Source organism: Rhamphochromis sp. 'chilingali' (genome assembly GCF_963969265.1).
Source record: "Rhamphochromis sp. 'chilingali' genome assembly, chromosome: 17".
In the NCBI taxonomy this organism is placed as follows: Eukaryota; Metazoa; Chordata; class Actinopteri; order Cichliformes; family Cichlidae; genus Rhamphochromis; species Rhamphochromis sp. 'chilingali'.
Window position 1 is genome coordinate 4,405,340 of NC_137944.1, and position 14,413 is coordinate 4,419,752.

Sequence of the window (14,413 nt, forward strand, 5' to 3'; positions counted from 1 at the left end):
AGTTGTTTTATAACAACTCTAATTATTCAATTCAATAAGAATATCTTCTATGTCCACGTCACTCTGTAATCACTGCAACTTTGATTGCAAGCAGATTGTGTTGGAGGTAACGAAAATGAACAAGCAGCACTCTGAAAGCGCGAGGCAGCTGGGCAGCATTTACTTTTAAGGGATTAGTGTTGGAATTTTTACATATTCGTTTTGCTTTCTTTGTCCTTTGTAAATGTACAGGTAAGATAGTCCAGCACAGAAGCTCAGACACAGCTATACAGAGGGTGATGTTGCAACTGATTAAAGCTGTTATAGCTCAAGATTCCTGTCTAACTTAAGAATTATAAAGTAGTGTGCTGTGTTTTTATTGGACAGTCATAATGGCACCAAGCGGACCAATCATAGTCGTCACAGTCTACACTGTACTATATATCAACAGATGACTATAACACATGAAGTCTACGGATTGCCAAATTGACTGCATTTTATTCACCTTGCAGGACTATAAAAGTCAGCACCAAAGTGCACAGCAGTCTATCAAATATCTATAAATGTCAACCTCATTGTGGTTTTAGGGGTCGTCAGGGATGCCATATCATTACGACTGACCTTCTAGAAAAGGTGGCTGACAAAATGTTGGAACGGCAGGCAAGAGACAAACACTGTTAACCATAAAGCCACAAAACAAATGATTCTGCTACATAAGTAACAAAGCCTGCCTCCTTATTAGCCCAACACAACTGTGTGTTTTAATACCACAAGCACTTCTGTCTCTGCGACTGCAGCCCATAAATCCCGGGCAACTCCAACTGACTGTCAGCAACGAATGTAGAAAGCATCTCGACTTTCCTAATTCCCCTTCCTCTATCTGAGGAAAACATGATGATTTCTAAATGGCACGGTTATTGAAGGCCATCGAGCTGTCAGCCACAAAACATGAATATAAATAAAGTTACCTTCACCGCTTCCTCTCTCAGTCTCCCAATGACTGACATTTTCCTATAAATAGTACTTGCTTGTATTCACTGATGAATCACACAATGGTGGCTGACCCTTTGGTTTCCTCATGAAAGCATAAACTTTCTCTTCATCGCGGCTTCTCCGATACTGCCGGAAAAACTCCTCTGGTGTAGACCATAACGACTGATGTGTTTTACATACTGGTTTGTCTAGAATAGATAATGAGAATAAACTGGAGAGAAACCCAACAGTGATAATGTGGGCTGTAAACTGTCGCCATGGAAATGTCAAGCTGAACCTCATGGGTGTGACGGTGTCAAACAAGAGACACCTTGCCGGAAGAGAGTGAACAGCTGGACGGGGATAGTCAATAAGAGCAAACCTTTTCAAGCAACTCCTGTAAACACAGAAATCCCTGAAGTGATTAAACCCACGGCCTTAAAACACACACACAAACACACACAGGCAGAATAAGCCCCAATTTTGTCCTTCAGACAGAGCAGAGGTCTAGTTTATATGACTGATGGCCCAGACGAGTTATATTTCCCATGTGAATCTTTTTCTCTTATTCTCTCCTTGACATTCTGTGTCCCACTGACGTTTGCCTCCTTTTTATTGTCAACCTGGGTGTCAGAGTCATGCCTGCTTTATTTTACCGAGTTAAACCTTCAGTGTGTGTAATGGTGTACATCTATCCCCTTATGGGCGATTCCAGAAATATAACTCCACAGCATGGCAGCAGGTAGGTGTTTGGCAGTAATATGCAGTGTAAACACAGTGTATGGATTAGCACAAAGATAATACAGTGCTGTGCAAAAATCTTGAGCCACTCTCCACTCTTACATTTTGCTAGGAAAGTGGGAAATAGGTACACAGAGTTATTGTAACATGACTGATGGTGCTCCTTTGTGTGTTATCCTGTCCAGGTAAGCTTCTACTGCCCTGGCAGTGTGTTTGGGATCATTATCAGGGTAAAGAATGAAGCTGCTGCCAATCAGATGCAACCAGATATTATCGCAAGGTGGATTAAAATCTGATGGTACTTTTCTGCATCCATACTTCCATCAATTTTGACAAGATTTCCAACACCACTGGCTGAAAACCACTGTTCAGCCAAGTTCTTTTCCAATTCTGTATACCTTCTCCCTGTTTCCCTTCCTTAAGAATAGCTTCTTGAATAGCTCCCTAATCCAGAATTGTATTCAACATACTCCTCCTCGCATACAAGGTCTTGAACAATCTTATCTTAATGACCTTATAATACCGTATCACCCCATTACACTACTTCACTCTCGGACTGCGGGCTTACTCTGTGTTCCTAGAGTATTTAAAAGAAGAAAGCTGGAGGCAGAGCCTTCAGCCTCTTCTGTGGAACTGGCTTCCAGCTTGGGTTTGGGAGACAGACACTATCTCTACTTTTAAAATCAGGCTTAAAACTTTCCTTTTTGCTAAAGTATATAGTTAGGGTTAGATCAGGTGACCTTGAATCCTCCCTTAGTGCAATAGGTATAGGCCCAGCAGCCTTTACCTATTGCAGCATAACTTTTTCATTTCTTTTTCAGTCACATTTCTCACTCACTCTGTGTTAACTGACCTCTGCATTGAATCTTTACTTCTTATCAATCACTGGCTCTCTTCCACAGCGTGTCTTTTATCCTGTCTAACCAGCCGCCCCTCCCTGAGCCTGGTTGTGCTGGAGGTTTCTTCCTTTTAAAAGGGAGTTTTTCCTTCCTACTGTTGCCAAAGTGCTTGCTCATAGGGGTCATATGATTGTTGGGTTTTGCTCTGCATGTATTGAAGGGTCTACCTTACAATATAAAGCACCTTGAGGCGACTGTTGTTGTGATTTGATGCTGTATAAATAAAACTGAACTGAATTGACAGCCACCCTTCCACTGTGATCATTTCTGATGAGGTTTCAGTGAATAAAAGATGGGTCAACTGAAGGGCCACATGGTTTTCCCAGGACCTGGATATTCCCACTTCTGTTACCCTCCATTTTTCCAGGCCCTGCAGGACACACTCCACACCATGCCGAGATTTGCCAAGTTTTAGGAACTCTTTGGGAATCACCACGTTGGTGCAAAAATGTGATTTCATTATTTATCATAGATTCAGTTAAAAAAAACAACAAAAAAAACAAAAACCGGCTGCTAATAATAAACTGCCTAAAGATACGAACTCCAGATATCGACAGACTAAAGTGAGAAAGCAGCCGATGTCCAAGAAAACCTTAAAGCCTTGTTCAAACCCACTTTAAATAAAGCAAAACAAAGACTGGCTTCTTGGAAGGAAAATATAAAGAAATAATGGATTTTTTCACGTACACTACCTCCATGACAGAAAATGTAACAAGCGGTTACTGTATTTAGCTCATTATTGTGCAGTAAGTGTGTAGACACACACCATTGGTATTATTTCCATAGTTCTGGCAATTTTAAGTCTTGTCTCCTTCTGAGAGTTCAGTTACATTAATCATTTTCCAAGATTTATCAGCTCCAAATCCAGCTCAGCTTCGTGATGACAGAGCTAACGTAAATAATAACACTACCCGCTGCAGAGGAAATTGAACGCAGTACTACAAATTAAACTCAAGAGCCCTACGCTGCGTCCTCTCAAGCACCTTCAATACGTGTACCTTCAATAAGATTAAATAATAAACAAACGCTCAGAAACACACCCCTCTCGGGCACTGAAGTGTTTTTGAAATTGCACTCCAGTCTCTGGTCTCTGCATGGCGTCGTATTTACGACTGTATGCTAATGAGATGCTAATTCATTCCTGCCACCGGAGGAGATGGATGAGAATCAGGACTTGTCTCTATTTTTACTATTCTTCTCTCCTCTCATTTGTCTCCTTCCCTCCCTCAGGGTGCCACAAAAAACAAATTAGCATGATCAACTACATTTCCCACTGCGCTCCTGTAGAGAATGAGCTTGTAGCTCTTTATAGATGAAGCATGAGAGGAGGGGAGTGCAGACAGAGAGCGCTTGCTCTGGCTCTATTTCTGGGAGCTGCACATGGTCCAGATCCGCTCTCTGAGGAGACGGAGAGCGCTGGGGGAGTCAAACTGGGTTGAATCTCAGGATTATTTATTGATCGCTGCGTTTCAAATTCGACTTCATCAAACTTAAAAAGACGTAAGCTTGGGTTGTCCGAGCAACACTTAAAGCCAAAAAAGGGATGGTTCCAAAATGTCAAAGAGGCATTCATCTGTCACGTTTGAGAAGCTGCAGCCAGTGAGACATTCACAGTTATTCTGTGGCAGACTGGAGACCTGTGCAGGCTACACCCTGCCTCACCCTACGACAGCTGGGAAAGGCTCACCCCCACCTCTCTCCATATGATCCTGCTGCATCGGCAGCTTTACCTTTAAGTCTCTTTATGAAAAATTAGGACACAAGGTATTAGGAATCGCTAAATGTGCTATCAATATGGGTAAAAGTTAGCCTATTTTTCTCATCTGTCACAGACGGTATGTTCCAACAACACACCGTCATAACAAACAGTGATGTTTTCTACCCTTAACTCTCTATAATGTGAGTGAGAGTGGCTCACTCCAACATGGTCCTCTCAGGCACAAAGCTTTGGCCTACCGACCTGCTGATCACAGCTTCCGTTTACAACGAGCAGCCAATCAGAAGAAAGACGTCTTAAAGTCATGGGGAAGGGAGCTAAGGCAGCTTGTTTCAGGCAGAGGAACTGAGAAGCTGCAGAGGGCCCAAGTAAAAGATAAACAGGGATTGTTTTGTTTGTTAACTCATGTAAAGCTAGTGTAGTGGAGTTAGAACTGAAAAAAGTCACTTAAAAAATGTTTATACTTCTTCTAGGTGTTTTTAATGTTACATTGAGTGATTAACACATTAGCAAGAAATGAAACACCTATTCAAGGTATATTTATTGTAAACACCGATAACAATTGTGAGCATTTACTTGTTTTGACTTACATGACAAGGTTTGGTTGGATTTTAGAAAACTGGGATAAATGCTTTTCATTTTCTAGACAAAGAGGTGTAAAACATGTGACCTGGGAGCCAGAATTGGCCCAGTAGTGACTTCAGAAAAACTGAGCTGTGCTATTTAAAAAAAAAAAAAAAAAACAAATTTTTTTCTTATACAAGGATAACTCAGGAATTAAAAGTGTCTAAATGTCTTTACATTGACAGAAGGCAGAGTTTCACCAGTTCGATCTATCCTATGAGCTATATGTGCCGTACGTCCCCTTTGATTGAAGATGAGTTTGACATCACTGATCTAGACCAGCTATGAAAATGATCATACTTTCTATGAATTACAACCTTACGCGACACATACAACTGCTTTGGAACAGATTGTCTAATGCTGTGGTCATCATGTGACAATACGGCCATTAAATTACAAGAAAGCTGCTTTTGTAGCAGCTGCCTACACGCTGCTCCCTGAACATTACCTCGCAGCTTAGCTCGAGCGCGATGTTTATCGGCGCCACTTATTTACAGCAGCGATGCCAAGCTAAATGCTCAAGAAGCGCGCTTATCGAGGTGAACTGCAGCATATGCGCACAAACAGATAAGTCAGCATGTTTTCACCACAGAGTGATTCATCTTCTGAAGCAAAGACAATCTTTGATGTTGCTTGCAAACCTGCTGTCTGATTGGCCGGCTGCCACTGAGCAGGAGGATAATCAAAGGTCAATGAAAAACCTAATGTTGACAAGAGACGAGCAGAAAACCGCTGCGTGTTTGGAAGAGTGTGAGCGTGTAAAAAGAGCGCACAGTGAGGCCTTGTAGTTGTTTGAATTTGCTACTGTACGGCGACTTTTATCAGATTAAGGTTTCACGCAGACTGACCAAAACACACACACACACACACACACACACACACACACACACACACACACACACACACACACACACACACACACACACACACACACACACACACACACACACACACACACACACACACACACACACCTTCTTATTTCCAGAGTTTATCTGAGCAGTATTTTGGGTGGATTTCTTCTTTAATCATCAAAAGTAAAAGGTAAGTTTAAAGACACAGCCACCCCATCCTCCATCACCTCCCAGCACTCTGCAGTGCTCTGGGAACAGAGAAAGTGGCACAGCAGCTAAATATAGAGTGGCCAGGTCACACCCACACCCGCACAGAAGCAGACTGGAGAACAAGGGTTTCTGGGTAAATGATGAACAAAACCAACTAGGAGGAACCAGGAAAATTAGTAAGCTAATGAAACACATCATTGTGTCATAACTAGGCTGAGGAAAGAGAGAAGCGGTGTATGACAGCGAAGGAGGAATAAAGTAGACGTCAGGGAACGATGGAGGGACGACTAAGTTCAGTTTCCATTGGGTTGATTGAGGAATGACGAGGAAGAGCACAAAGGAAAGGATGGTGCTGACTGCATGGTAGATTCTACGTCCCCCTCTCCTGTGCATCACCAGACAGGCAACACTGTACCTGTCAGTGGGACGAGGGAGGAACCAGTATAAGCATACTGCCACTTGTGATTGGCTGTCCAGCAAGCCATGCTTGAAAATTCTTCCCTAAATTGTAAAACCTCCATAAATTGCTGTGGATTTGGCTTCGGCTGCTGCTGGAGAAATGCAGCCCGCTCGCAGCATCATCTAATCATAGAGTGACTGGCCGATGTGCCGACGGGATCCCAGTCCGCTGCAGGCAGAGCTGCCGCAGCTGAAGCTAATCCTGAGATTCCTGAGGGGAGATATTCCAACCCTGCAGACAACCAAAACCACCCATTTTTGGTGATGTCTACACATCCATATGGAAAGCTGGAGCAAACATTTCCAAGGAGAAATTGGGTTACCGGTGCAGACACTTGGGCTCTGTGGATAAACAGTGAGAACCTCGTGTGGCATTAGGTGAGCTGCTAATCTGTCTGTCTTTTGGAGAGACAGGTAAATGGAGGTAATCCTCAACGTGCAGGAGGGGCAGCAATTATAATATGCCTGCACTGCATTTATGAACGAGGAGAAGCCGCTTAGCACAGGAAGTGAGTCGTGAGGTTGTAGGCAAAACGCTTCAGCTCCGCCCACGTACAAAGTGATCTTCTCATAGTTCACTGCTTTGCAGCTACTGTAGCTAACCCTCTAAGGTACTTAGCAGATTGCCATATGTCAATCGAGTGCTTTTCCTTCACTCGTATAGGTACTTGCTTCAATCGGCTCAAATCACCCATGTTGTTGCTCTGCAGCCGCTCAGTATTAACCTATGCTAGTAGAGGCTGGGACTGTATATGTAAACGTTGACTGTATCGACTTGGATTTACGGCACCTCCTCCCAAGAGCCAACAGCACTTAACTCGATGGTGATGGTATGCCAAGACAGATTGCTGACTGGTTGAAAGTGGGACTTGGACACCAAAAAGACCGATCATAGCTGTGTTCACTTGACAAAAAAGAAGCAGAAAAACGAAAAGGAACAAAGTATGACCCGATGATGGAGCGTTGTTATGTTTATCTCTTTACTACAAAGAAGTTCTTTATATATCAGGATTTCTGTCTTCTCTGTTGGGCTAAAGTGAAGAACCAGAAACAGCACGAAGTACTGCATTAAACATTAGTTATTATTAATCTAATCTCACCTCGCTTTCACTGTGCATCTTTTCCTTCGTCTCCGTCCCCTCACTGGTCACAGCAGATGGCTGCCTCTCCCTGAGCCTGCTTCTGCTGGAGGTTTCTTACTGTTAGAAGGGGTTTTCCTTCCCACTGTCTTCACTCTTTAGCTAACAATCTAAAGCACTTTGAGGTAACTTTTGCAATTTGGTGCTTAATGGCACGTTATTGCTACATCTTTAATGCATTAAACAGATGTGATTTAATTCTAGGGACCTACAAAACTTTAAAGTATTAGTATAGTAACTACATTTCAGCACTACATGCAATGTTCAGTAAGTGCAGAGAAATTCATGCAAATTAGTTTTTAGTTCACCAAGTCTAAGAATTCTTAAAACTTAAAGAGGACAGTGTATTAAATACAACCATGACTCTGTATAAGGACGTATTCGTATTAACGTCACAGAGTTTATGTTACAACCAATGATTTAACTGAGTCACGTTGGAATGCTGAATTCGAGGAAGTGCTTGCTACGAGAGTCATCAAACAGCCTAACAAGAAAATTTACAATCCATTCACAGCGCAATGAAGTACACAGCCAGTGTTCATTTGAACTTTTCCAATTCAATGACAAACTGTGAAAAACAAATTACATTCCTCTTTTCTTTATGATCAATAAGCCATTAGCTACCAATGAGGAGGTCATTACCTTGCTGATGATGTCTACATTCAGGAATTCAGGGAAACTGGCGTCCAATGCCAATCACTAAATGAAGAATTATCTGAGAAGTCGAGACAGAGGAAAACCGTATCCCATAAGACGAAAAAAAAAAGCACACCTGGGTGAATTTTTCCAAGGCAACAAAAAGTCCCAACATTTCCCGTGTCGCCTGTGCTGTATGAAGTGGGCGAGACAAAGTTATCACTGATATGACTACACCCATGGGGGTGATGCCAGGAATGTCCATCATCCTTTGCTGAAACTCCCGGATCACGGCCAGTTCTTCTTCGTTGCAGGCCACGACTGGAACTGGGCTGTGCTTGTGTTACAATATGTACATACTTGGCACACACCTCAGAGGCCTGAGATTTGTAGTGGCCTCTGAGTGGGCATTACTCAGTTTGCTAAACACCACAACAACAACAACAACAACAACAAGTCTTCCCCAGAGGCACTGTAACAAATACCTCAGGGGTCGGTGTGTGTGTGTGTTTCTGAGTTCAATATGAAGACAGAATGCGACAGCTGTGTGCACACCAACAGATGGGACGGGTGGTACAGTCAGCTGAGAGGAGGAGGAAACACTCGCAGCATCTTCCTGTGAGATTAAAGAGCAGTTATATCTCATGAGGGCTATCCAGCAGCTGACTGGGAGCCATCGCTCCTAAACCAGCTGTTACGGGTCAACAGAAACCAGATTCGCGCGCAAGAGTGTGAATCAGTGCATAGCTGTGGACTTCCCACATTCACAGCGTGCCATAAATTCCCTGCTGAGGGATGTGTGGGACTGGCAGGAATTCCTCTGGGATAAAGGAGTGGACAGCAGTGTCTCCATGACAAAAAAAAAGATACCAGACAGAGCAATTTTATTTGATTGCATGCCCATTTTACTCATAAATACTACACGCTCAATGGATTTAATTTCATTTCTACACTTTAAATTGATTTAACCGAAGCGTGCATTAAGCTATTTTATGTTTCCTGTGGTCTAAATGTTAATTTGAAGGCATTTCCTTTCCTATGAAGAAAAAGCAGTACTAGAAAAATCTAAATGAAATACATTTAAGACTATAATCTTCCAGACAGATTCATCTCAGATAAATCCTAAACTGCTAAGCCTTACCTCCTTAGTAAATATTAAGCTTCTCAAGCTCCCCCCCCCTCAATTTGCATATGAAGTTTACAGTGCCCCTAGCATTGTTCCACAGAGTGCTGCTTTTCTGTGTTAAACACATTAAGAATATTGTTTTAAGAACAAACAGAAAGGGAGACACAATGGGGAACAACAGCAGCTCTCCTCCCCCTTTGCAACTCTATTACAGCTAACCTGGCTGTATCGCACTTAATAACAAACATGACACACAAGTGTTCGCAGGTGTGACTGCAGTTCCAGCTCTACTGAATCGACTGTATTTGTCTTTTTGTCAGCAGTTGGTTAAACTCCTCTGTTACTTTTAATGTTCTTCTGAAATGTTTCTATAATGCAATGATGCCATTTTGCTTAGTTTTAGGCAGGCACATCAGCAGATACACTTCTACATATCACATAAGATGCCTCCGCCACAGTTAGAGACTGGTTGGTGAACTTCTGGTTGCTAGGAGGAAAACTGCCACAAAGAGGGTGCTGTACCAAAAACCTCCTTGTGATTGCCTTAGTTGCAAGCAGTCTGCAAATGCTCACTAACCACTAAAGGGGTGCAACCCCATTTGGAAATGGAGAAGGTCCATCTTCAAAGTAAAAGCTGATTTTTATCCTAAAATCAACCCATTTAAAACAAATAAAAAATGAAAAAAAAATGTGCAGCTTCTGCTTTGAAGAATGACAAAGACAGTTTCACAACCACTTGGTGATTGGTCAGTGAGTTCTGCACAAAAGTCTTCTCTACAAACTAAATGTGACAATCTGCTAGCAACCTAAGCATTCCCAGTGAGGTTTCCTCTTCGAGACTGCCAGCAACCTCCAGCAATCACCCAAAACCAGTCAGTTAATGCTAATTTTTCCCTACCAACTGGTGGTTGCCATGCAGTCGCCTACAGGTCTCTGCGTCCGCGTGACCAGGGCCTAATGGACTACTTGAGCTGCTACTTTTGCACAACCTGCAAGCAGCTTAATAGCCCACCTGTGCCCTAGCTCTGCCTTTAGTGCCGTTTATGATTTTATCACAGTTATATCTGTTGCCACAGACTCCTGTTCTGTGAGATCTCAGAACAGAGCCACAACGCCAGATCAGTGCAGACGAAAAGAACAATCTTCTTTTGTCTATATGTGGTTTGAATTCTTGACAAATGGCTCATGTCCCATCTATCAGTCCTACTGAAGCAGCTCTGATTAGCTGCTGCACAGCTTACCTTTGACTGGCTGCTGTGCCAATATAACAATGACCTCACTGTGGCCACAGCTCACACTGACTGTACATACACACAAAGTTAGAAACCAGTTTAAGTAAGAACGTGTTCATCTGGTCAATTAGTCATGTTTAGGTGCCATCTAAGTAAATTCTGCATCAAATGCACTCTTTCAATCCAATACAGGGACAGTGTCACTACTTTCCCTTTACCACCCTTACACTGATAAGGTATCTGTGTAGCACTTTCATTGCAGTGAAAATCATTTGCCGTTGATGAAAACGAGCAGCAATCTAAAACACCGAATTGACAGCATTCAAGACTGAACAGCACAGCCTGGGTGTTTGTTTCCAGTCCGTTCAGATTCTCCGTGTCCTTCCCAATTTTCCCCTTTGTGTCCCCAAATCGGAGTTTTGGCTTGGGAGACCGAGACAGAGCGCACACCATCTTTCCCTTACCCCCGCCTCTTCCTGTTCTCCCCATCCATCCAGACCTCTAATAGCAGGGTAGGCTAACCGAGCGAGAAACAGGCCAGGGTTACCCCAGCGACCCAAACACAGCAGGGGAGAAGGGAAAAGGGAGAGTAGAGGAAGCAGGAATAAAAGAAAGACAGCGAGAGAGACAGAGAGAAAGAAAAGGCAGCTTGTTATTGGTGCCAAGAGTTCAGTCGGCCGGGTCTTTTAATGCCACCTGATCCTATTCTGACGAACCGTGACGAGACAGAGAGAAAAAGACCGTTACAACAACAAGTTGTTTTGTTTTTTTGTTTGTTTGTTTTTTAACCCTCCACCCCAAAAAACCCTTCTACTGCTGTAATAGTGAGAATAAAAACTCATTTTCCTTCCACACGTTGCTCCTGTCACTTACTGAGATTACACAGTAAGTGACAGAGGAGTGGCTCTTCTACAGACGACTGCTGCAGATCAGACACTCCTGCAGCATTTTTGTGCTTCAGCTCTTCCAATCTGCTCGAACACGCCATCTTGAGGCGATGCTTTCAGATTGCAGATTGCAGCTGATTGCTGAAGATTTATGCCAAATCATTTCAACAAGCACTGAGGCAGATTACACCGGGTACTTCTGGACAGACACAGACGAAAAGGGTTGAGAGAGAGAGTGAGACGGTGATAGAAAGCACATCTGTCAGGGTTCGAAAGCTTTAACATCATTACATAAGAGCACTCGCCTCACCCTCCCATCCCTTGCAACCCACTTTCCAGTCACCCAGTCAGACCAGTGGATGAGGAGGCCCAACAGATGGACAGACATAATCCCCCCCACCCACCACCTAGTCTAAACCACGAAGTGATAACTGTTAAGCAGCAGGATGCTTAAGAAAAGCACCATGCAGAAAGGCTAAACAGTCACACTAAAGCCAAGTGTTTTTCAGATATAACCGCGTTTGTGTTGCTTTCATCGCCTTTTTCCTACGGGCACTGAAGCTTTCTCTATAAAGACCCTGAGGCTTTGGAGCAACCTGCCAACTCACTGTCCTCCTTTGTGTGTAGAATTTGAGGGCTGTTTTTGTTTCTCTTTACAAAGCCAATACTGCTGATAGTCTTAGAGTTTCTAATTAAGAGGTTTGCACAAATGGCTCTATTCTAATTTCCTATGAAATAGTAAAATTTCTCACTGAAGAACAGAGCAGAAATAACTTTATATGTCAAATTGGTCATTAAATGTGTCGTTTCAGCAGCACATATTAACCCTCACATGAGGAACATAGCCTACTTTTTAAGTGTCAGCTGCACCATGAGGATAATAAAAGGGAAGATTCAGTACAACTGATTGGAGAAAGGACACAAGGAAAAGGTCATTTAGGGTGAGTGATTCTGAATGAATGGCAGTTTGTGTGAATAAATCATGGAGCAGGCAGCGTAAGTGTCCATCTCAACTCATTGCTAATAGCCTGTTATAGCTATGGGGAGAGGTGCCAGACATGGGTAGCTGTCCACATCCTGTATGTTTTGGGAATAGATGGGAGAGGTGGAGACGAGGATGACAGGAAAAGTGAGGACATGTGAGATTTAGGATGACAATGACCTGTATTGATACTGGGAGGGGCAGAGCATTGAACCGCCCTTCATCAGTGCTATTAGACAAGAACCTTACAATGTCCAACACCAGCAGACAAGAGAATGGACAGGAACAGGGGCGAAATTTAACAGAGCATCCAAAAAGTATTCACCCCATAATGACAAAGTGAATAAACTCTGCTTGGAATTCTTGCAAATTTATCAAAAATGAAAAACAAAAATATAACAAGTACATGTATTCACAGCCTTTTCCATGACACATACAAATCGAGCTCAGCTACCTCCTGTTTCCAGTGATCATCTGTCAGATGTTTCTGACACTTGATTGGGGCCCACCTGTGGTAAATTCAGTCGACTGGCTATGATTTGGAAAGGCACACACCTGTCTTTATCATTGAGGATAGTAATGAGCACAGTGGCCTCCATCATCTGAAAACAGAAGAACTGTGGAACCGCCAGAAGTCTTCCTACAGCTGGCTGGCCAGTCTGGGCAATCGAAGTAAAAAGGCCTTGGTCAGGCAGGTGACCAATAACCTGATGCTTACTCTGGCAGAGCTCCAGCATTACTGTGGAGAGAAGAAAACCTCCCAGCAGGACAACCACTTCTGCAGCTCTCCAACAATCAGGGGTGTATAGTAGAGTGGCCAAGCTGAAGCCATTCCTCAATAAAAGGCTCATGACATGACCTGGAGTTTGCTAAAAGACACCTGAAGGACTCTCAGAGGATGAGAAACAATTTTCTGGTCTGATAAAACCCAGCTTGAGCACTGTGGTCTGAATGCAAAGTATCACATCTGGAGGAAACCAGACACCGCTCACCAGCTGGCCAATACCATCCCTAAACTGAAGCATGGTGGTGGCAGCATCAAGCTGGGGGATGTTTTTCAGCAGTGGGACACTAGTTACGGTCAAGGGAAGGTGAATCCAGCAATGTTCAGGTCCACCCTTGATGATGACCTGGTCCAAAACGCGCTGGTCCTCAGACTGAGGCAAAGGTTCATCAACAGGACAACAACCCTAAGCAAAGAGCCATGATACCAAAGCAGAGGCTTCAGAACTACTCTGTCAATGTCCCCGAGTGACCCAGCCAGACTTGAATCTGACTGAACATCTCTGGAGAACATCTCTTTACCCACTTAATGTATGCTAAAACCCTTAGCAGGATAATACTTTTTAAATTTAAAAAAGGTCTACATTACATCTGTAAAAGGGCTTTAGTCTGCTCGTGTGCATGTAAAAATACACCAAACACACCATATTTCTTTTGAAATATACCGACCTCCCCGACCCTCCACCCTCAGTAAAATACACTCCCCTCTTGCACCACCAGCACACACATGGATATAAACGGGCCTTGCAAGAAAAAAAAACAATCTTATGTTTTACCTGCTATCTGGCTCGATACATCTCCTTTTGGCTCTTTAGGGAGGGATCCATCTGTAGAAACACAGATAAAAAAAGAGCAACTGTTTTTATCCCCAATTAAAATGCATGACACAGAAATAAAAATACACATCGCAGCCAAAACGAATTTGGCAAATGAATTCACTCAAAACGAAGTGGAAAGAAGTCCTGTAAGCATGACTACATGAAAACATATTAAAAGAACATTGTATCTTTAACAGCATTAATGATAAACATCATATGAATGTTTTTTTCAATATCAGAGTTACTATCAATACCAGTGTATCATAAACACTTCCAGTTAAAATGCTCCTACATTTGCTATTAAATAGAATAAATGGTAAGTACGGCTGAAGGAAAGTTTGTGTTTTAACAGTTT

General features: G+C 42.9%; 1 protein-coding gene across 9 annotated transcripts in view; it reads right to left on the minus strand.

The window, feature by feature from the left end:
- Positions 1–14,413, minus strand: part of LOC308384923 (triple functional domain protein) — a 79,198-nt gene that overhangs the window by 44,486 nt on the left and 20,299 nt on the right. For all 9 annotated transcript variants that reach the window (XM_080863580.1, XM_080863581.1, XM_080863588.1 and 6 more), the window contains exon 2: positions 14,017–14,067. In XM_080863580.1, coding sequence (XP_080719706.1) covers positions 14,017–14,067 — 51 coding nt within the window. The remainder of the gene's footprint in view (positions 1–14,016; positions 14,068–14,413) is intronic.